This window comes from Notamacropus eugenii, chromosome 1 (assembly GCF_028372415.1).
Source record: "Notamacropus eugenii isolate mMacEug1 chromosome 1, mMacEug1.pri_v2, whole genome shotgun sequence".
NCBI classification, from domain to species: Eukaryota; Metazoa; Chordata; class Mammalia; order Diprotodontia; family Macropodidae; genus Notamacropus; species Notamacropus eugenii.
In genome coordinates this window covers 485130542-485154227 of record NC_092872.1, presented here as the reverse complement: position 1 = coordinate 485154227, position 23686 = coordinate 485130542, and the positions used below count along the sequence as shown (strand labels likewise).

At 43.4% G+C, this 23686-nt stretch overlaps 1 protein-coding gene across 6 annotated transcripts in view; it reads left to right on the top strand.

The window, feature by feature from the left end:
- The window catches only part of RALGDS (ral guanine nucleotide dissociation stimulator), an 87834-nt gene that overhangs the window by 26830 nt on the left and 37318 nt on the right, over positions 1-23686 (top strand). For 3 of the 6 annotated variants that reach the window (XM_072632817.1, XM_072632816.1, XM_072632813.1), the window contains exon 1: positions 18915-19264. The exons of 2 other annotated variants lie outside the window; for them this stretch is intronic. In XM_072632817.1, coding sequence (XP_072488918.1) covers positions 19034-19264 — 231 coding nt within the window. In that variant the 5' untranslated portion in view covers positions 18915-19033. Of the gene's footprint in view, positions 1-5224; positions 5501-18914; positions 19265-23686 lie in introns of those variants that run through there. One more of the 6 variants, XM_072632814.1, reaches the window with a different exon arrangement.

Sequence of the window (23686 nt, the reverse complement as noted above, 5' to 3'; positions counted from 1 at the left end):
GCAAATTCTGACTGTGGAAGTGGGGGTTGGGGCCAGAGCAAGAGCAGACCTCTAGTTTCAGGGGGGTTAATGAAAAGAGTATTGGTCTTACCATCTGAAGACCCATGAAACTACCAGAGTAGTTTCTCTACTCTGACCCTAGGCAAATCAGTCTAACTCTCTGTGCCTGTTTCCTTATCTGTAAAATAGGAATAAAAATCTCTATAGGAGGGAGGGAATAAGCATTAATATAGAGCCTACTGTGTTCCAGGAACTGTGCCAAGTTCCAGCTCCTACATAAATTATAATAATCCCTCATATGGTTGGACTTTACACTTTATAAAGGAAAGGTCTAAGCAAAAGGTTATCAGGAATTGAAGAGGGGAGAGATCACTTAGCTAAAAGGGGTGAGGGTGGATGGATGTCAAGGAAGGCTTAATGGAGGAGGTGTGATCTGAGCTGGGCTTTGAAGGAAAGAAAGGACTCAGTAGACTGAGATGAGGGAGTGGGGGAGGACCTCAGCATGCGAACAGATAGGATGAGACTGGAGAAGGAAGAATGGGCCTCCTTAAGGAGAGGAGCATGAGAGAAGGCAGAAAGTATAGGTTGGAGATAAATTGGTAGAGGGCCTTCTATGCCAAGATCAGCCATCCTTATTTCTGTAGGCAGTAGGGAACCACAACAGATTTGTAGCAGTAGTAGCAGCAGCAGCAACAGTAGTAGTAACAGTAGTAGTCGCAGCAGCAGTAGTAGTAGTAGTAGTAGTAGCAGTGGTTGCAGCAGCAGTAGCAGTAGTAGCAGCAGCAGTAGTAGTCATTATTGTGATCTCCTACTAAATTGTCACTATGACTTAAGTGGTACTTTCAGGCAGGGGCAGGAGAGCCGCTTGCCAAGTAGGGATTGCCAATCCCCAAGTAGGGATTCCTTTTGGATATGGGTTGTACCAGCTATCCACCGAGGTCCCTTCTGTTCTCAAATTCTGTAATTCATTAGGAGTATGATGGGAGGAAGTGAAGAAGATGAATTGGGAAAGGGGGAAACTAGAGGTAGGAAAACAATTGGTTTAGACATTTTCCCACTAGAATTCATTGTTCTTCTTTCCTGTGACAGCCTGTCATCTAGAGATCATCACATCTTAGAATTTCAGCTTTAGGAGAGACTTCAGAGGTCATCAGAAGCAGCTGGTGATACAGTGGATAAAGTGATAGTCCTGAAATCAGGAAGACCTGACTTCAAATTTAGCCTCAGATGCTTAATGGGCTAGTCACTTAACCTCTGTTTGCCACAGTTTTCTCAGCTGTAAAATGGGAATAATAATAGCACCTATTCCTAGGGCTGTTGTGAAGCTCAAATGAGATATTTGTAAAAAAAATTCTTAGCTCAGTGGCGTCGTAGGTATTATTTAAATGCTTATTCCCTTCCCTCTCAGCTAATCTGACCTGTCCCTAACTAGGATTTCCCCTCTTCCACATTCCTGTGAAGTTATTATCTAGCTAGCCTTTGTTTTAAGGACCTTTTGTGACAGAGAGAGCACACTCCCTCCTGAGCTTCCCATTCACCTTTTAGACACCTCTTAACTGTTAGAAAGTTTTTCTTGCTTTAAGCTAAAACCTTTGCTACTTCCACCTGATTTCTGCTCTTTGGGACCAAACAGAATGGGTTTAGCCCATCTTCTGCTCCACATAGTTGGAGAGAGGGATACCCTTTCCCTAAGCCTTCCCATATCCTGGCTACTATCCCTCCAATGGTGTAGCCTCTCTTCCCTTTACCATTTTGACTGCCCTCCTCTGGATGCCCTAGATTGTGAGCATCCTTCCTAAAGCATGATCTCCAGCACTGACTTAAGAAGATACAGCCAGGAGCATCCTGAATCTTTCTGGTGTCTTCTTTATTAGAACTTAATCCCTTGATTGGGTTAGCTCTTTGGTAAGATGTGAACTCATCTGGCCCTGGCTACTTTTGTTGTTGTGCAGTCATGTCCCATGTTGGCAGAGATATTGGAGTGGTTTGCCATTTCCTTCTCCATTCTGTCCCCATTTTACAGTTGGTGGACTAAGGCAAATAGGGGCCAAGTGGCTTTCCCACGGTCACACAGCTAGTAAGCTAGTAAGTGTTTGAGGATGGATTTGAACTCAGATCTTTCTGAGTCCTGGTCTGGTGCGCTATCCACTGAACTACCTAGCTGCCCTGGGCCTTGGGTGCTACCGTTGCTCCTTTAGCACTTCACTGAGAATAGTTGATTGATTCAACTGGTTCATACATCTCTGAAGTGCCCCCAGGGAACCACATGGCCCCACAGATGCCAAAGAATGGCAATGGCAGAATGGTGAAGAGGGCAAATTGAACCAATTTATGATGTTACCAAGTGAATCCTTGGATAGAGGCATATAGCAAAAAGAGAGGTTGCCCGGTACTGTAGAAATAGCACAGACTGCTTTCAGAGGACCTGGGTTAAATTCTGTTTCTGTTGCTTGCTACTTTGGTATGATTCCAGGCAAGTCAGTTAATCTCCTGGGGCCTCAGTTTACTCATCTATAAAATGGAAGAATTGACCTCTGACGTCCTTTTCATGTTAGATCTGTGATCCCATCTTGTCATCATAAGTTTAAAGCAAGTCTGTGTAAACCCAGAGCTCTGATTCTAGGTCAAGTTAAAAAGATAATAATATTTCAGATGGGGTTGGATCAGGGAAGAAAACAATGGGACCTCCTGCTCCATAGTATACCCTATAATGGTTGCTAACTGCTGGCCTTACTGGTCAGCACATGCAGCTTCATGTGTCCATTCTGGAGCCCCATGGTCCTAGGGGCTGCAAGTCCTGCCTCAGCTTCTCATGACAAGAAGAACATGGGTCAAGCTCTTCTCTTACATTGTTCCCACTAGCTAGATCAAGATATAATTGGGGTGATGGATGAAGGGGCAGATTAGATTCTACTCACCCCCAGTTCCACACAACATTAATCCACTGCTACCCAGAGCCTGCACATCCGGTGTCAGCCCCACATTTCCACAGAGCTACCCAAAGAGGATGTGAAACCAACTGACAGGCAAAGGAGCAGCTAGTGCGTTCCTTAGCAACTGAGAAAAATGCTGGGGCCCCCAGAAGGGCAGAGGGCAAGTTGGGCACTCATGTCATATTCAGACTACTCCTTACTCCAAAACACAAACACGTGTTCTCAACTCTTTGAGGCCACTTTCAGTTTCTTACCTCTGGCCTGAAGCCTCTGCCATGGTTCCTGTCCATCCAAAGGCAAAGAAAGGTGAGGAGATGGAACTATTCTCCTTGGAAGTTTGTAGCTAAGGATCTTCAGAGAGAGTAGTCTTCTTGGAGAGGGACCATGATGTGGATGGTCAGAAGAGCATTGGACCTTTGGGGTCAGGAGAGCTATTAATTCACTGGCCTCAGAGCAAATCATTTCTATCCTGTTATTTGGAAGCTCAGTTTCATCCACAATAGCCCTAAGATTCTCTGAGTTAGAATAGTCAGGGAAGACTTCCTGGAGAAAGGTAGGATTGCACAGGGACCTCGAGGTGCACAGAGAAGAAGCAGTGGGGTATGGTAGGAAAAGTTTTCTGTTTGGATTCAGAGGTCCTGAGTTCTTATCCTAGCCCTGTGACTTTGGGTCTTCTCAGGACCTTAGTTCCTCATCTGTAAAATGAGGATATTAGATTAGATGCTCTCTTTGAGCTCTTAATCTAAGATCCTATGGGTAGAGTGTTGAACTTAAAGTCAGGAAGTTGTTGTCCACTCATTTCAATTGTATCCATTTTACAGCTGAGGAAACTGAGGCAAATAAGATTAAGTAACTTGCCCAGGGTCACACAGCTTAAGTGTCTGAGGTCAGACATGAACTCACATCTTCCTGATTCCAGGCCCTGTGCCTTATCCATTTCACCATTTAGCTATCCTTGAAGATTACTTAACTGAGGCTGTATTTGAACTCAGGTTCTCCTGACTCCAGAGCTTGATGCTCTATCCCTTGTAACACCCAGCTGCCCCCTAACTCATTTCATTCTGAAAAAACTTCATGATCTCTCTCATCCCCTAACCTCCCACACTGTACTACTGTAAGTATCCATGGACTGAGAAAGTATGTGACAAAAAGTCACAATCAGTTCAGTGCATCCTGGTACACTCAATTAACAAGCATTTATTACGCACCTATGATGTAATATGAGCAGAAGACAAAAAACACAAAAACAAAAACAGCCCTTTAAGAAGCTCACATTCTGTTGGAGACAACACAGTCCTACATGTACAGAATAAATAAAAAGTAAATACGAAGGAGTTAGGGAGGAAGGATTGTAGCAGTTGGGAGGATCAGGAAAGATAGTGGAATGATGGTAGTTGAGTTTGGAGTCATAGGGTCTGAGTTTGACTTTGGGTAAGTCATTTAACCTCTTGACTTCCATCCCCTCATCTGTAAAATGAAGGATTCAGACTAGACCCTTTCTAGCTTTCGGTCTGTCAACCTGTGAATATTTTATTATTCCCAGCTTCATATATATATATATATATATATATATATATATACACCTACATACATGCCCACACATCTACATACATTTGGAAGTAGGAAAATAGTAATGTATTTGAAGACATTATTTATTCAGTCTGTTGAAGAGATGAGTGCTTATTCATGAATTCTCTTAATCCATGGACCCTCCTAGAAAAACTCTTTGGCCTCCCAGGGGTCTGTGCCCCACAGATGGTGAGCCATGGGCTAGATGGCATGTTGCACAGAGCTCTAGACCTGGAGTCAGGCCTCAGATAGTTTCTAGCTGTGTGACTCTGAGTGAGACATTAGTCTGTCTGTCCACCTTAGTCTCCTTAGCTGTAAAATGGGTCTCATAGTGGCACCTATGCATAGGGTGAGGTGAGGGTCTAAGGAGATAGTACCAGCAAAGTCCTTAGCGTAGTGCTTGGCACTTAGGAGATTTTTCATAAATCCTTGCCCCTCTTCCTATTGTACTACATGTTACAGAATCTTATTTTTTACCTCTGTGAGGGTATCTTATGTCCCCAAACTTGCCTTGGTTTCCATATCTATAAAATGAAAGGATTGGACTAGATGATCTCCAGGATCCTAGATCTAGGCTATATTTAAGGAGCCTGAGGCCCCACCTGAGGCACTGGGAGATTCTAAACAAAGGACGCTTGCCAAACTTCAAACACAACCCGCTGAGGATACTGGATACCTGAGGCTTGGGAACTTACCAGTGTACCTGACCCAGCCCCTTTTGGGGCGGGCTTGGCTACTGGGATGTAGTGACACCCCAGCATAGGCACTTGGGGAAACCTCACTTACATGGGCAGGCAGACAGACCAACAGCCGGAACCCAGACTCCCTGGGGCCCCTGCTCCCTCCTTATGGCCCGAAAAGCAAGCCCAATCCTCACTGCACCCCGGATAGTCAAGCAGAAGAAAGGCTGGGTTTTCTATGCCTGCATTTCCCTGGTAACCACAAGAGGCCGAGCAGCTTCTCACCGTACCTCCCCGAGAAGTCCACAGTTGTCAGAGGTGAGTTTCAGAAGGAACTATCAGCCTTCTCTTTGGGAGTGACTGGTTTGGGTCCTGGCCAAAGCCCCAGGCTGGGGTGTTGGTTTCCTTTCCTCCTCTTTACCCATTCTCAACCTCCACTCCATTAGAACTGGTTGAATTAGTTTGGTTTCTCGTGGGAATAGTGTGGTTTTGAGGAGACCACCCAAAGTTGGGTATATGGGATGTTTTGAGTTCCCATTTCTTGTCTTAAGAAAAGCTACCAAAGATTGTAGTATGGTAGAAATAACACTGAATATGAATTTAGAGCAACATGGTTCAAATCCTGCCTTTTATTTGCTACCTATGTGACAGTGGGCAAGCATGTCTCTCTGTGCCTCAGTTTCCTCATCTGTAAAATGGGGTTGGACAAGATAGCTTATAAGATCCCTTCCATTTCCAGAAGGATGATCATAGTGGAGACTGAGGGGTTGTCATTTTTCTTGTCTTGTCTTGTTTTATTTTATATCTCTGCAGATAAAAGATCCAGGCCCATTCTCTCTTGGGTAATCATGGTGGGTAGTGAGCAGTATGACAGGAGCAGGGAAGGTGTCATAGCTTAAGTGAGCAGACAGTAGGATGATAGTATGTGTGGGTCTCTGGAGCCCATCAGGAAGAAGTGTTCTTCCTGGGTCAGGGCCTCCTAGACACAACAGCTCCAGAGATGGTTACCAGCAGATACTTTCAGGCTCCTTTGTTCAGACTGATGGGGTAGAGTAATCCATACCAAGCCAACTTTCTGGAGGGAGAGAGATTGAGCACCTCAAGGATTGGAGTTAGTGGTCACAGTAACTGTGAGAATCTAGCATTCTGAATCAAAATGTCAACTCCTTAACATAGGGCTCTCACAGGGGAATGACTTGTTGGATGAAAGAGTGGTATGATTAAATTAATATTTGGAGGGAGACTAGTTTCTTATCTAAATCTTGTTCTTCCCCTAAAGCCTAGCATAGTGTTCTCTGTATGCAACAAGGTCTTAAAACGAGTTTGTTGAATTGATTTAAATCTACAGTCTTATGATTTGGGGTCTAGCTCTTTCTTTGCTACTAACTACTTGATTCTAGACCTTATTTTTTCCATCTGCAAAATGGAGATCATACTACCTGTCCCCATGTACTTTATAGGGTTGTTGTGAGGATAGAAGGTTATAATGGGGGCAAAATCAGTTTAAAAAGTATGTAATACAGTGTAAGGGATTGATTTTCCTGGAGGAGAGAGGGTACCAATAACCTAAGCCTCTGAATGCTCTGCTTAGCCATATGCCTTTCTATAGAGTGATTACTTTGGTGGAAGCTGTCCCATCCTGCTTGTCCATATGTGCATTGTTCCAGTCATTTCAGGGGAACATAATATGGGCATATAGAATAAGAACAGCTGGAAGGTACAATAGGACATAAAATATGAGGAATAGAAGGGACCTTCGAACACTACAACGTCAGAGCTGGAAGGGATTGTTGTTGACTCATTTTTCAGTCATGTCTGACTGTTTGTGATCCCATTTGGGGTTTTCTTGGCAAACATACTGGAGTGGTTTGACATTTCCTTCATCAACTCATTTTACAGATGAGGAAACTGAGGCAAACAGGGTTAAATGACTTATCCAGGGTCACACAGATAGTAGGTTTTGGAGGCCAGATTTGAATTCCTGGAAATGAGTCTGCCCTAACTCCAAGTCCTCTACTCTCTCCATGACACCACTTAGCTACTCAAAGGGATAATCTAGTGCAACCTCCTTGTTTTACAAATAGGGAAATTAAGACTCTCAAACACGGAGTCACTTGCTCAGTCAAATAGAGATTAAGTGACTGGGCCCACTCAAGAACTCAGGTCTCTTGAATCTCAATCCAAGCCTTTTTTTCCACCATTTTGGCCTGTAAAGATTCCCTTTTCTCTTGTCCTATGTTGCTATTAAAGGAAAGACTACTCAGAATAGGAAGGATGATATTTCCTTTAGTGGTGGGTGTTCAGTATGAGCTGCCGTGGTCTTTATATCCTCTGCTGAAGTGCATCCTGAAGCCAAAGGCAATAGTGTCTTAATTCCCCCTTGGGGTCTAAGGCAGGAAGCTCTTATGGAGTAAGCTCAAGTAGCTTGGTTGATCCAGGATCCTCACCCTGTGGCGCTCTCGAAGCAAGAACCTCGTCAAGGCTTGTAAATGTAGCTGTCCTCCTATTCACCTCTGCCACATGGGGTTGTCCCATGAACCACAGAGGCAGGTGAGGAATGAGATAGTTCTCGGTGCCAAGAAATGACCAGGGAGACACACAGGGCGTGGCTGGAGATGTGGCCAACACCCTTCTCCCAGGAGTCCCTACTGAGGTCTAAAAATAGACTGAACAGAGACTCATTGATCTGGCATGGTTAGGTACCGTCCTGCCCCAGAGTAGGGGAATGGACAAGATGAGCTCATTTTATCTACTCCCCTCCTTTCAGTGATAGCTGCTATGATGGGAACTCACAGTCTGAAAAGATAGTGTTTCTAGGTGGTCAGAACAGAGTGTCATTCTCCAGTCGACCTATGTGATAGTGAGCAGTGCCCTGAGATGAGAGAAGGAGCTGGACTCTTCATGAGAATGTGGAGGATAGATTCTTCCTAAGAGTCACACTGAGCATTGTAATTGTTTCTTCTAGCCCTAGTTGTTGGTTGTTGTGTGGTGGCTGTAGCTACCTCAAAGTAGGAGTCTGGAGGTATTAACTTTGCCCCTAGTCACTCCAGAGCCAATGGCAGAGCTCTAAAAAGCATCCTGACCTTCTGAAAGGGGTCTCCAGTGCTGACACAAACCCAGCAAAGCTAGTTGGGCCTCACAGAAGAAAGGCAGGAAAGAGGAGGAGGAGGGTAAGGATGGAGAAAGCCTTGAGTGATTTCTTAGGTTTGAACACTTCAAAGGCAGATACCAATAGGTGGGGTTTCACACAAGAACGCCTATATATGTAAACACCAAGGCTAGCAACAGTAAGGTTGATCAGGGAAGGCTTCCTGCAGGAGGTAGTTTTAAGTGTGGTGTTAACAGGATTAGATAAAGATTAATAATAATCTCTCCCATTTGAACTGCTCTTTATACCTTTCACATCATCATCATCATCATCATCATCTCATGCGATCGTCCCAAACAGCAGTGCTATCTGGGCAAGGTGAATCACGTGAAGTATTATTTTTAAAAATTATTGCCTTTTTGGGTTTTTTTTTTCAAATTTATTTATTTATTTATTTTCAATTTTCAGCAATCACTTCCATAAGTTTTAAATTTACCCTCCCTCCCCCCCAAGACGGCATGCAATCTTGTATGGGCTCTACACATCCGTTCTTATTAAACACATTTTCACATTAGTCATGTTGCAAAGAAGGATTAAAACAAATGGGATAAAGCATGAGGAAAAGTAAACAAAATCAAACATAACAAAAGAGAAAACGGTCTGCTTCTTTCTGCATTCCAACTCCGAGTTTTTTCTCTGGATGTGGTTGGCATTTTGCACCATGAGTCCTTTGGAAGTGTTTGAGGTCCTTGCCTTGATGTAGACGACGAAGTCTATCAAAAACAGCCCTGGCACACTGTGGCTGTTACTATGTATAATGTTCTGCTGGTTCTGCTCACTTCACTCAGCTCAGTTGTGAAGTATTATTTTAAGCACATAAAGTATTATCTTACAGAGGAAGAAACATACCCAGAGAAGTTAGAGGAAGAGTTCTAATCCTTGGGGTTGGTTGACCATGATTTTCCAGCTCACCATTAAGGGTTTTGCCCTAGTTGGTCATCTAGAGAAGGGAATGATTAGTCTTCAGGTCAGTGTTCTTCCAGACCATTGAGTCCTTTCCCCGTTGCCTCAAATTACAAAATGTTAAGGCTGGAAGGAACCTGGGAGGAAATATGGGATACAATGGAAAGAGCACTGAACTTGTACCATGGGACCTGATCTTGACTTCTAGACTACGACTTATGCCCTGTCAGACCTGAAGCAACTCAATATCTATGGTCGCCAATTTCTTATTCTATAAAATGAGGGGCCTGGACTCAGATGACTTTTAAGGTCCCCCCCAGCTCTAGATCTATAGCTTTATGATGTAGACTAAGCCCCTTGTTTTACAGATGAAGGAACTGGTGCCCAGAGAGGTTAGAGAAATAATCTCCCAAGGGTTACATAGAAAGGAAGTGACAGAAGTCTAGGCAGAACCCAGGTTTTCTGATTCCTGATTCAGAGTTCATTCCACTACATAATTTTGTATTACCTGTAGCATGTTGGATTGGGGCAGAGGAAGTGGGAGGGTACTGGGTAGGTTGGAGAGAAATAGGTACAGGCTTTGTTGGTCCAGTGGAGAACCTGGAACTGGGCCTTGGGGGTGGAAGGTAGGAATAAGAAAGGAAGGGCAGAACAGAGGGAAGAGGAGTAACTGTAAAGTCATGAAACTAGATGATCCTCAAACTTAACTGTGCAAACGAGGGGGCTGTCTGCTCCTTTTAGAAGCATTGTACATTGATTTCAATATAGTTCCCATTACTCAGAGCATTTCTAGAACTAGTCTTTGGGGATGGTCTCAGAGTGTAGAAGCCATAGGGTAGGCTCTGGCACTTTGTGTTTATTCATTTCAGTTGTGTCTGACTCCTTATGAGCCTATTTGGGTTTTCTTGGCAAAGATACTGGAGTGGTTGCCATTTCCTTCTCCAGCTTATTTTACAGATGAGAAAACTGAGGCAAACAGGGCTAAGTGCTCAGGGTCACACAGCTAATAAGTGTCTGAGACTGGATTTGAACTCAGGTCTTTCTGACTCCAGACCCTGCATCCTATCCACTATTCCACCTATGAGTGGCAGCAGTTTATGCACATCTAATTTAAAAGGGGTGACACTCATAATCCTTACTGTGCCAGGCTTATCTCAAAGTAACGTTGGGCAGTTTCCTTTTTTAGGAAATAAATCTAAACTTAATGAACACAAAATGAGAATTTGCATATGCAAAGTAGAATAGAGAAGAATTGCACATTGAACCGCAAATTTCTTATTACGTTCAGCTTGCTTTTCCTTTTAGGTATATAATAAATTCAATATGTAACTTTCAAAGCTGTTCTGTTTAACTTTCCTTTTGGCCTTTCTTTTCATCTGTGCATTTAAAAAAATGTTTCATGATTGTCTTTTCTTCTTTTCTTTTTGGCAACCCTGTCACAACCCTCACCTTCCACCCCTATTGAAAAAATAAACTCTTTAACAAATATTTGAAGTCAAGGAAAACAAATCCTTACATTGGCCATGCCCAGAAATTTATGTCTCATTCTGCACCTCTGTCAGGAAATCAGTAGCATGGTTCATCAGTGGCCCTCTGGGATCACGGTTGGACATTTCAGTGACCAGAGTTCTTAAGTTTTTCAAAGGTGTTTTTCTCTACAACATATAGTCATGTGGTATAACATTGTGACTTCTCCTGGTTCTGTTTATTTCACTCTGTATCAGTTCATACAAGTCTTCCCAAATTTCTCTTTTGTAATTTTTTACTGAGCAATAATATTCTGTTACATTCATATACTACTGTTTTATTTGGCCATTTCTCAATTAATGGGGAACTCTGCAATTTCCATTTCTTTACTTGAATATAGCTATTATACATATTTTTGTTCATTTGAGACTTTTCCTATACCATTCCCTATCTACTCTTTGAGGGATATAGGTCTAGCAGTGGTTTCATGGCATCAGAGACAATGCACAGTTTAGTGACTTGGGGGCATAGACATAAATTGTTTTACAAAATAGCTTAACCAGTTCACAGTCCCATCAAGAGTGCTTCTCTTCCCAAAGATCCACCAGTAATTATCCTCTCTTTTTTAGTCACCTTTGCTAATCTAATGAGTATAAGATGAAACCTCAGAGTTATTTTTTATTTTCATTATCTTTTCTCTTATTTTCTAGTAATCTGAAGTATTTTCATATCATTGTTGACAGCTTGGGCTTCATCCTTAAAACTACTTGGTTATGGCATCTGACTATTTATTGGGGAATGTCTCTTGTTGTATTTTTTAATCAGATCCTTCTTTATCTTGGAAATCAGACATATTAGAGAAACTTGCTGCAAAGACTTTTTTTTCTCTCAAAGACTGTTTCCTTTCTAATTTGAACTGTATTTGTTTTATTTGTGCGAAGCCTTTTTAAATTTTGCATAATAAAAATTGCCCATTTTATCTTTTGTATCATCTCCTTTGTTTAATAGTGCTTCTATCCATGATTTTAATGGGTATTTCCTTTCCTACACCTCTAATTTGTTTATGGTGGAATTTTTTGTATCTCAGTTATGCATATATTTGGAGTTTGTCCTGATATATGACAAAGTTTATGTGGCAGTATGGCATGAGATGTTGGTATTATGGTGTTAAGATGTTGGTATGTTGTGTAAAATTTTAGCCTAAACCTTATTAAAATGGGACTACACTCTCTTGTCCTCATCACTACAGCAAACTTAGTTTCAAATGACTTTGGGCCTTTTCCAAAATTCAGCTTTACAATCCAGTACGGAATCTTGCATAGAGTAGGCACCTGATAATTATTTATCAAATTGAATTGAAAATTCACTTTGAAATAATTGAAAAGCCAGCAAAGGTCCTAAAGAACAGATAAAGAAATGTCCTTTAGTTCACAGCAGACAGGTAAAGGCTATCAAGCCCACATTTTGTCTATGTAGTCAGATGTTGTTATTGTAAAGAATATTTCAATGAGGCGCAGAGCTTCCAAGAATAGGAAGGTGATCTTCCCACTGTACTCTGCCCTCACTAGAAGTCATCTAAGTACATCAGTTCTCAAATTTTTTTGTTTCAGGATATCTTTATACTCTTAAAATTATTGAGGACCCTCAAAAGAGCCTTTGTTTTTTTAGGTTATATCTCAGTCAGTAGATATTTATTAAGCTAATGTAATATGCTAAGCACTGGGGATACAAAAAAAAGGCAAAAGATACTCTTTACCTTCAAGGAACTCGCAATCTAACAGCGGAGATAATAAGCAAATAAATTTGTACCAACAAGCTACATACAAGATAAATAGCTTAACATAGGGAAAGGCACTAGAATTGAGAGGGGTTGGGAAAGGCTTCCTGTAAAAGATGATTTTGGTTGATTTTAGTTGGGACTTATAGAAAGCCAGGAGACTGAAATAAGGAGGACCAACATTCCAGGCATATGATACAACCAGAGAACATGCCTAGAGCCAAGAGATGGAGTATCTTGTTCGTAGAACAGCCAGGAGTCCAGTATCAAGGAGAGGAGGGTGATCAAAAGTGTTATTATTTACCACCTAAGGAATTAAAACATATTAGTATTATTGGGAAAACAATTGGACCTTCTGAAAGGAACCCCCAAGGATCCTCAGATTACATTTTGAGAACTGCTGATCTGGAGAATTGTGTTCAGTTCTGGGCATTCAAGCTGATGAAATATCTTGAGTTCATACCATAAGAGTTAAAGGAACTGACATTTTTAGCTTGGATAAAAGAAGACTCAGAGGAGAAGGAAGGAAGGAAGGAAGGAAGGAAGGAAAAAAATATTTATTAAGCACATTCTGTGTGTAATAAGGGGCAGCTAGCTTTTTGTGGTGGTAAGGAATTGGAAACTGAAGGGATGCCCATCAACTGGGGAATGGCTGAACAAGTTGTGGTATATGAATGTAATAGAATACTATTGTGCCATAAGAAATGACAAGCAGGCAGATTTCAGAAAAACGTAGAAAGACTTACATGAACTGATGCAAAGTGAAATCAGCAGAACCAAGAGAACATTATACACAGCAACAGTAGCGCTGCATGATAATCAACTACGTATGACTTAGCTCTTCTCTGCAATATAATGATCCAGGACAATTCCAAAGAACTTGTGACAAAAAACACTATCCACCTGCAGAGAAAGAACTGATGGAGTCTGAATGCAGATCAAAGCATACTATTTTCACTTTTTTGTGTGTGGTATTTTCTTTTGGCCTGTTTTTTTCTTTCACAGCATGACTAATATGGAGATATGTATTACATTTTGGTATATATATATATAATTGCTTAGAGAAGGGGGAGGGGAGGGAGGAAGAAAATTCAGAACTCAGTTTTTTAAAATGAATGTTAAAATGTGGCCTTACATGTAACTGGAAAAAATAAAAATACTATTAAAAAAAGAACGAAATGATAGCTACATGGCAAAGTAGACAGAGCAGCAGCCCTGCAATCAGGAGGACTCAATTTCAAATTTGACCTCAGATGCTTATTAGCTGTATGACCCTAGGAAATGGAGACCACTCCAGTATCTTTGCCAAGAATATTCTAAATGGGGTCACAAAGAGTAGAACATGACTTAAATGACTCAAAATCAAATGAGCCAGAAACCGTGCTAAGTACTTTACAAATATCATGTAATTTGATCCTCACATGGGAGACAGGTGTTATAATTATTCCTATTTTACACATGAGGAAATTGACAGGTTAGGTGACTTATCTAGGGTCACACAACTAATAAGTGTCCAAGGCTGAATTTGAACTCGGGTCTTCCTCTTTCCAGGCCCATTGCTCTATCATGTAGAAGACAGATTAGTCTTGTCTCATAGATAGAATCAGGAGTAATGAGCAGAAGTTGTAAAGTGGCATATTTAGGCTTAATTTTAGGAAAATTTTGCTAACAATTCAAGCTATCCAAAAATTGGATGGCTCCATTTTCTTGGAGGTCTTCAAGCATAACCTGGAAGACCACTTTTTGGAAATATTATAGTGGAAATTCCTTTTGAGTATGGGTTGAACGGGAGGACTGTTGTGATCCCTTTTGAACCCTCAAATTCTGTGATTCTTTTTAATTTTTAATTAATTTTTGCTTAACCCTTTATCTTTGTCGCAACATAAGATTCGATCTGAAGAGGAGTAAAGAAGTAAAACCAAAACATATCAACAAACCTTTTTTTAAAATTCATTTTAAAACAGTTGCCAAAGCCAAGGATAAGTTTGAATGTATATCTGAGGCATAGAAGGCCATTCCTAAAGAGAAGTTTCCCAAGCATTCTGATGTCTGGGCTTCCTACCCTGGACTACCCCAGAGTATCTTGGCCCATGCTAGAGAGAGAGAAGAGGGGGTGGGAGAAGTTTCAGGGGCTCAACCACTATGGGAAAGAAGTATGTCCCCTCTAAATTTCAGCACTCTTGTGCAAAGCGCTGCTTATTAGACCCCAGTTATGGTCTTGTAAATAAATAACTTCCAACAGCAGCTTAGTCAGACTTAGGGGGCAGGAAGGAGGAAAAAACAGTGGTTAGCTTTTAAGCTCCTTAAGGACACAGATGTCTTTCATGTTGTCCTTGTTTCTTCTGCAGCAATCGAGGTGCTTTACACGTAGTAGGTACTTATTAAATGCTATTGAATTAAATACCTGTAGGGTGATTTTGTGGTTACAAGGCTGTGTTGATTCACAGCATAGGACCTTGTGTAGAGGAGGCACTCAATAATATACTTACTGAATGAATCAAGGAATTCTGAATCTAATCACCTTTCCTCCAAGCCACCCCTGCCTTGCTGAACCAGGGTCTTACAACAGGAGGTCCATCAGAAAACATTTCTGGGGCACCATCTTTCTTGCCTGGTTAGTCATTCCCAGCTCCTGAGCCCCAGGGCTTAACCTTCTACCTGGCTATTCCTCCCCAACCCCTTTTTTATAGATCTAGCTTGCAGTCTCTAAGCTACCCTGGCCTACTAGAGTTTCTTGGTCCTAGCCATTGGGATGAGGGGAGAAAGACCACTTTCTGAGATCTCCTATACCTAGCATTGAGTCTACCCTATCTGTTCCAGACTTCATCCCTGGCAGCACACAGGAAGCCAGCCAGGCCAGGCATATGGCGTATGTGCTGTTTGGGAGGGGGTGTGGGGAATTACTGTGTGGGAGACTCAAAGCACGGGGTAGTGATTACACCAGGGAGCTGAGTCACAGAGGGTTTCTTCCTGATTCAGCACTATGGCCTTAGCTTGGGGTTCCCTCATGAGGGCAGGGAATTGATGGTCATAAAATGATGAAATAGAAGTGAGGAGACCTGGATTCTAGTTACAAAGGAAGTCACTTCTGCTTCTGACACTCAGATGATATTCTGAGAAAACTGACAACTTTGTGAGTCCCTTGAGGAAGGTGGAGGGAGCAGCTTAGAGACTCCTTTTGGGAGACTTGAAAGGGGATCTTGAGTGAGGAACTTTTGGGGAAGGACACAACTCCAAAAAACCTCTATTTAGGGTGCCTTTCTCCAGATTTTCTCTAGTCACTCAGAACATTCTACTTTCAGGTTTTATCTTGTTTTTCCCTTCGTGTCTGTTGCCACTTTAGCAGCAAGAGAGTAGAGGAAGTAGTGCCTAGCAGGGAAGAAAATTAATCAACACTCAATTCAACCACCAAGCTGGAAAGAAGGGAGATACACAGACCAAAAAAAGAAAAAAGAAAGAAAAGAAACAGTGCTTGCCCTCCCTCCCCCCAGACTGGGGGAGGAGGAGCACGAAAACACATACTTACACATATACAAAATAAATTTATTAAATTTAATTAAAATGATTAACTTGAGAAAGATGTTTGATCAGGAATTAAGGATGGTGGGAGATGGGAGAGAGAGAGAAATTGACAGAGAAAGACAGAGAGAAAGGGGGGGGGCTGTGGTTAGGGTCAGGGGAGCAGACTCCCTTCAATTTCACAGATGTGTCTTGAACTGTTGCAAGTTCACTGATGTGTTTTTGGACAAAAAACATCTTTGAAATACGTGTCTAATCCAAGAGCAGTCCTTTTAAGGCAGATTGTAACCAACCAGCCAGAAGCTGTGGAGGAAGGGGGGGGTAGGGTAGAGGTGGAAAAAGCTCTGAACAAGTGAGAGTCAAGAGGCTGATTTTGAGGTATGGCTCATTTTTTACTAGACAAATAGCGCTTTCACTTTTCTGAGCCTCAGTTTCCTTTTCTGTAAAGTAGACCTGTTTTGTGGGGAACATTTGAAACAATGAATGTATAAAGGTATTTGCTATAATGCAAACTGCTATATAAATGTAAAAATGTAAATTACTCTTAATGATCGCTCCCAGGCTTAGGTACCTCTTTCTGGTCTCTACCTTTTTTAATTCTCGAATACTTGCCATTTGATTCACTGCTAAGAGGGACCCTCAGCTCTGCATCTCTGTCTTAGTCTGTGAAATGGGAATAGTAACACCAGGAAGTTATGGGCAGAGTTATGGGCAAAGTAGAGAGTTTGCCTCTTGGGAGGGACAAGCTGAGGGTCATCCCTAACCCAAGGTACTGTTTCCACAGTTAACCCCTTCCAGCTTCTTCACTGACCTATACTGAAAGGCCCGAGGAGGCAGCACTTGCAGCCCCACTCCTACGTTTCTTTCCCGAGGTGCTCGGAAATTGCCCATTTCACAAACCATCGTAGTCAGTTGATTTCAGTCACGTCACACATCTAGAGCTAGAAGGGACCTTGAAAGCCATTTAGGCCATCACTTTCATTTATACACATACAGAAACTGAGGCTCAGGAAGATTAAGTGACCTGATCAAAAGTGGAATTTGAACTCAGGTTCAGACCACTATGCTTGCCAATGCTACGTGGCTTCCAGTCCATGGACCCTTCATAAATGGTGGCCCAGTATCTCCACCTCTTTCCCCAACTCCAAACCAACCCAATATTGAACTTAGAGAAGAGGTTCTTAACCTGGTAGGTGAACTTTTTTAAAAAACATATTTTGATGACCATTTCAAGATCGTTTACTTTGCAATCCTAGGAAAAGATTTTATTTTTATGCTTTTAAAAACATTACGAAAAATGAGGGAATATGCTTTCCCAGATTCACAGATAGGTCCATAACACCAAATAGTTAAGAACCTCTGACCTACAGAAAGCGTATGTCCTACTCTGGCAAGATAGAAACCCTCCAGTCCGGCAAAGGGGAGTGTAGCCGACCAAGGCAAATTCCGGCAAAATTGCCCACCTCTCCCCAGCAGAGGAGGCTGAGAGGAAAGGCGATACTGTGACAGAGCTCCCCAGCAGCGCTTCAGACATGGATGCTAACTAACACTCATCAGAGACAGCCCCCAGAGACACACTAACAACAGCTCCAGTGAACCAACATAGAATCACCCTCCTTAAGATTCATTCATTTATTTATACATTCTACAAACTTTAAGTGAATACTATATGCTGAGAACCTGTGCTAGGTGGTGGTCAGTGGGGTGGAAGTCAAAAAGTTTAAGACTGAGCTACAGAGAGTAGCACAATGGGTAGAGTGCTGAGCATGGAATCAGGAAGACCTGAGTTCAGATCTGCCCTCAGACACTTACCCTGTTAACACTGGGTAACTCAGTCTATCAGTTTCCTCACCTGTAAAATAGGGATAACAACTCCTACCTTTTAGGGTTGTTGTGAGCATCAAATAAGAAATTTGCGAAGCTCTTTAGCACAGTGTCTGGTACATAGTAGACCATACAAATTCTAACATAGTAGACTAAATAAGTTCTTTAGACTAAGTAAGTTCTTACATAGTAGACTAGGTAAGTTCTAACATAGTAGACTAGGTAAGTTCTAACATAGTAGACTAGGTAAGTTCTTACATAGTAGACTATGTAAGGTCTTACATAGTAGACTAAATAAGTTCTTTAGACTAAGTAAGTTCTTACATAGTAGACTAGGTAAGTTCTAACATAGTAGACTAGGTAAGTTCTTACCTAGTAGACTATATAAGTTCTTATGTAGTAGACTAAATAAGTTCCTATGCTTTTCTCTTGGAATTGACAGTGTAGTAGGGAATAAGACCAAAATATAAACCAACTAGAATTTGTGTTTGTCCTTCATTCTCGAAGAGGACCATGACATCAAGATGACCACGTGACTTGCAGTTGACTTTGATCTGAGGGAGGGAGGGCTGTGCAAGGTCACCAACCTCACTTTCTTCTCCTGAGCCATTTGGGTCCAGTGGCCTGATATTCATCAGGACGACTGGAAATGGTCCAGCATGCAATGTGAGACCCTGGCCCTTTCAGGCCAAGGTCTTATCACATTCTTACTTTGAGTGAGATACACCCATTCAATGAATAGGCTTCTTTAAGTTACTCAAAGGATGACCCCTTTAATCAAAATAATTTTTAAAAAAATCAAACTGAGGTGTAAAATACCAGAGATGGAAAATAAAATGCGTTTATCAGCCCCTCTCCCTAAAACGGATCCCACTCTCTCCCGCCCCACTTTCTTCCCTTCCTGGGCCCCCCTCTTGGCTCACTTTACCCTTCTCCCCTCTTCCCCTCCGAGCTTGGGGATCCCGCCCCCAAACGATGCCCGCCCAGCCGGGGCCGCCTCCCGGTCTTCTAGCCGTCGGTCTCTTCGGGGCCCCTCCTCCGGACTCCGCCCCCGGCTCCTGACATCAGCCGGGGGCCGGAGGCCGGCTCAGAGCGCGGAGCGCAGCGCAGCCCAGCGCTCCGGCCGCCCTACTCGCAAGCCCAGTGCCTGGGGCCCCGCGGGCCGAGGCCGGGCGGGCCGGGGGCGCCGCCCGCCCGCTCCCTGCGGACCTCCATGGTGCAGCTCATGTGGTCCGAGCCGCCGCGGGGACAGTCGCTGCCGCAGCAGCAGCACAAGCATGAGCAATCCGGGGCTGGCGGCGGGGCTTCGGAGAGCATGTTCCCGGGCTCTCGGCGTAGCCGCAGCCTGTGGGACGCCGTGCGCCTCGAAGTGGCCCCGACCGACAGCAGCCCTGTGGTCTTGCACAGCTTCACCCAGCTGGACCCGGACCTGCCGCGCCTGGAGGTGAGCTGAGGGGAGAGCAGGAGGGCGCTGAGACAGGCGCGGGGAGAGTGGAACTGGGCTGGGGCTGTGATGGGGCCCGAGGATGAGTGGTCTCGGGACCGGCTTCAGTTACTGCGTACGTCACCTCTACCCTTTCCACCATTGCTCCTCTATTGTATAAATGTTAACCTTGCCCATCTCAGATATACACCCCTCCCCCACTTTTAAATGTCTTGTTTGAAGTCGATGAGTAAATATTCCCCCCTTTCAAATTCTTGGAGTGGGGGTGCTATTGGGAGAGATCGTTTACTTTGCCAATATGAGTGACACTTAATTAACTTCGGACCAGGATTCACTCTCATTCCGGTGTCAGAGATGCCTCCTCTTCCTTCGCTTTGCCCGCATCAATAAAATCTTCAACACAGGTTAAAATGAGTTGCAAAGGTTTTATTTTGGTTCTTGTCAAACACCTAAAAACTGTTTGAAGCCGACTTGAGCGGGTGGACCAGGAAAATGTAACCATAAGAAAGGGTGCTTACCTCTAAGGGTCTCACGAATTCTAGATTCGTGAAATGGGCAATTTCTTGTTTCAAGGTAACCTGAGCAAAGAACCTGGGTTCTAGTTCCAGCTTAGACGCTGTGTGATTTGGGGGAAGCAAATTCTCATTGGTCCTCAGTTTTTTTATCTGTAAAATGAGAAGGGACTGGCTGAGCTCTAAAGCTCTTTCCAACTCCAAACTGGTAAGAATTTTGTGAATTTATGGATTTGGAAGGAACCTTACAAACCATCTTAGCCAACTTCCTCCTTTTACAAATGAGGGAAACTGAGTCCCTGTGAAGGGAAGTGTCAAGGTCACACTTCTAGTCAGTTCCTGCCCTTGTACTAGAACCTCCATCTCCTGCCACCCATTCCAGCATTCTTTCCACTACCATCACCTCTAATTTATGACTTCCTACTACAGTAGATGATCCATAGAATGTAGTCCAGGTAGGTGCTGGAGATACCATCCATCTGACTGTACAGATGGACAGGAAGAAGAGTGTGTCTGTCATTTGGCACCAGGGGAATGAACGATCCTTCATTCCACTTTAGGAAAAGTTTTGAATTCTTCTTTGGAAGGGGGAGGTGAAATGTAGTAGGAATCTTAGAGCCATGCATCAGTTGACATGAGGATCTGACGGGCTAAAAACACAGGGTCCAGTTGGGCTATAGTTTGATCATTCTCTCCTTCCCTATCCAGAGTACCTTGGCCTTAAATGTTTCATAAAAGGAATGATGTAATAATTACCAACCTTTTGGATACCTTCTGACTGACAGCCACCTGCTTTCTGGTGCCTCTTGGGGTCAATCAGGTAGAATTTAAGCCAGGAGAATTTCAATCAGATCTAAAGATGTGGACTTAGAATCCTTTATGGACCCCAAAGAACCCAGGACTTTAATGGGCATCTCCACACTGCAAAAGATTAGAGATCTTGGCATGATTCTGAATTCTGACTCAAATCAGGTGGCCCCAACGCTGCTGGGGTCCTTAAGATATCAATCCCATTATTTCCAGGCAGAAGGCCAGGTCCTTCAAGGGCCATTAGGAAAAACCACAGAGATTGGAGAGTTGGTAGGGGAAGAATATTGGCAGCACTGGATCAAGAGTGGGCTGGAATTACGGACATGAAGATCTATGATTTCATCAGACAGAGACCTTGTCCTGTATATCTGGGCCTTGGGGATTGGTTGGTGAAGGTTGGGGCTGCAGATGTGCAAACTTGGATATGTGTGTGTGTGTATATATAAAAGTAAGAAAGAGTGAATGCACACACACTGTGGGGGGTCCTTAGAAGATATTAATCATCTCTCCACTGCTTTTCATTTAGGTTCACTTTGCCTTTCACTGGATAAGGGGAAACCTTTTTGGCAGCTTGAGCCCTCTTTCCAGGGAGGGACCCTTTAAATCACTATCCCTGTGGCCCTGTTCCAAGCCATAGCGGGGTGGATGGCTGACCTCCATTTCCCCTGTTTCCCCAGGGTCCTTCAGACAGTGAGGGAGGAGTGTGGTTAACAGGGTTAGGAGGCTTAGGTATGGAAGCACTTGTGGCCATCTGTTATATGGGAGGTGGCAAAGGCTTCCAATGGCCATGAACTCGACTCTGGCCAGCCATTCTCACCCTTTGCTCATCCTTTAGCTCCTGGGAATTCTGGGGTCATGAAGGTGAATGGGGCCTCATTTAGGGAGAGGCCCTAAACCAGGACTCCCTCGAGTAAGGGTGGGAGGTGTCTTGACATTGTTTACAGCAGCTCATCTGGTTTTCATTATGTCTGGCAGGAAATCTGGCTCACTAAATAAATCCTTTTGCACAGGGAGAGCCTGGATTGATTCTTGGCAGTCAGGCTTTGATAGGAAGGTTGGGTTGGGGAAAACCACAAGCCTTGGATGTTTTTCTTTCTCCACGCCATCAGAGAAGCCCAGGAAGGAGGTCTTCTCCTCCATCTTGGTTCCCAGCTGTGTTACCCGCTGCCTGCCTCCTCCCTCTCTCCTTCAGCCTATGCTGCTGCCTGTCTCAGAATTAAAGGGTAAAAGTTCTGGCTAGGGGAAAGAAAACCAGGGTCCTGGCAGAGGAGGCCTGGGGACGGAAACTGAAACACAATGTTCATTTACCATCAACCCCCCCACTCCCACCCCCACCCCCACCCCCCGGGGAAGGAGGGGAAGTCCCTATCCCTCCTGCCAACATCCTCTCCCCTCCTGGGGCGGATTTCCTTGTGGCCATAGCTTGCCAGGGTTTGGGCAGGAACAAGGAGCTTCGGACCAAGGCCACCTTTGATTATAGCTCAGACCTCACCCCTAGGAAAACAGCCTGTCCTCCCTTCCCCATATCCTAGAAGATGAGCACTAGTTAGGCCACAATTGGGTCCTCCTCTCCCTTCCCTGGACCTTGCCCAATGTCTAGGCATCTCTTCAGTTACCTATGTCTCAAAGTCCACCAAATCTCACTCCTGCCTGGAACTTATACAGTGTGATTTGTACCTTTCAAGAGGTTAGGCCCTCATGGGCTTACACTAATAGAGACCTAGTGTCCAGAATGTGGGAGGGAGGCTTGGCCCTGGTCAGAACCAACCTGCGGTGTTGTGTTCAGTTCTGGCTGCCACGTTTAAGGAAGGCCACTGGCAAATTGGAGCGTATCCAGTGGAGAGTGACTGGAATAGTGAGAAGACTGGAGATAATGCCATGGGAAGATTGGCTGAATTGGGGTATTTAGACCAGGGAAGTGGTAGACACGATCACCTTTAAGGATTTAAAGAAGAGGGCTTAGACCTTTTCTGCTTGGCTCCAGAGGACTAGAATTAGGAATCAGGGCTAGAAGTTGCAGAAAGATAGGTTTCATCTCATAAAGAAGTTTTCCTTTATTGTTAGGGCTGTCCAGAAGTAGAATGTATGGCCTTGGGAAGGAAGGAGTTCACAATTCCTGAAAGTGTTTTAGTGGAGACTGGGGATATTGTCAAGGGAGGATGGGGTGGAGAAGGGGAAGTTTTTCAGTTACATATTGAACTAAATGCCTCTTGAGATCCTCTCCAGCTCTGAGATTCCATGATTTGATTAACTTCCTTACCCCTAGGCAAGTGGATTCCCAAATCCCCACAGATAGTGCATATTAATTAATAAAAATTTATTTAGCATGTCATGTAGACAAGGCACAGTGCTAGAGTCCTTCATAACCTGGCCTTCCTCCTACCTCTACAGTCATCTTTCATCTTATTCTCTGACAGCTATTCTAGGGTCCAGTGACATTGGCCTCCTGTTTGTTCTTCCAACGTGAAATTCCATTTTCTAGTTCCATGCACTTTCACTGACTGCCCATCCCCAACACACACACACACACACACACACACACACACACACGCTGTCATCCCTCCAAGATTATTTGAATTTATTCTGTATATCTTTTGTTGGTACATGGTTGCATGTTTCATGGTAGGGAGGTCTCGACATGCAACCAGTTATGTACCAACAATGACTCTGAGTTCCTTGACACCAATACCACATTATTTTTGCCTTTTTTGTATCCCCAGCACTTTGCATGGTACCTCGTACATAGTAGGGCATTTAATTAAATGTTTGTTGACTTGACTTGACAAGGCATAGTCAGTTATATGAGAGTATAAAATTCAGTCCCTGTCATCAATGAACTGAACATTTAGTTGGAGAGATATAAAAGATAATCAACAATCCACCAGAGTGTGATCCATGCCACATGAGTCATGCACACAAAGTTAAATGCTAAAGTTCAGAGAAGGAAAAATACTCTTATCACGTTAGCTCAAAGGCATGGATGGCTTCATAGAGGGGAGACTTTTATCATCATGGGAATCTTAGAGAGAAAAGGCATCTTTATCAACTAGTGCAGCTCTGTCCTTCAAAATATGGGAAAACAGAACTAAAAAAGGAGGAA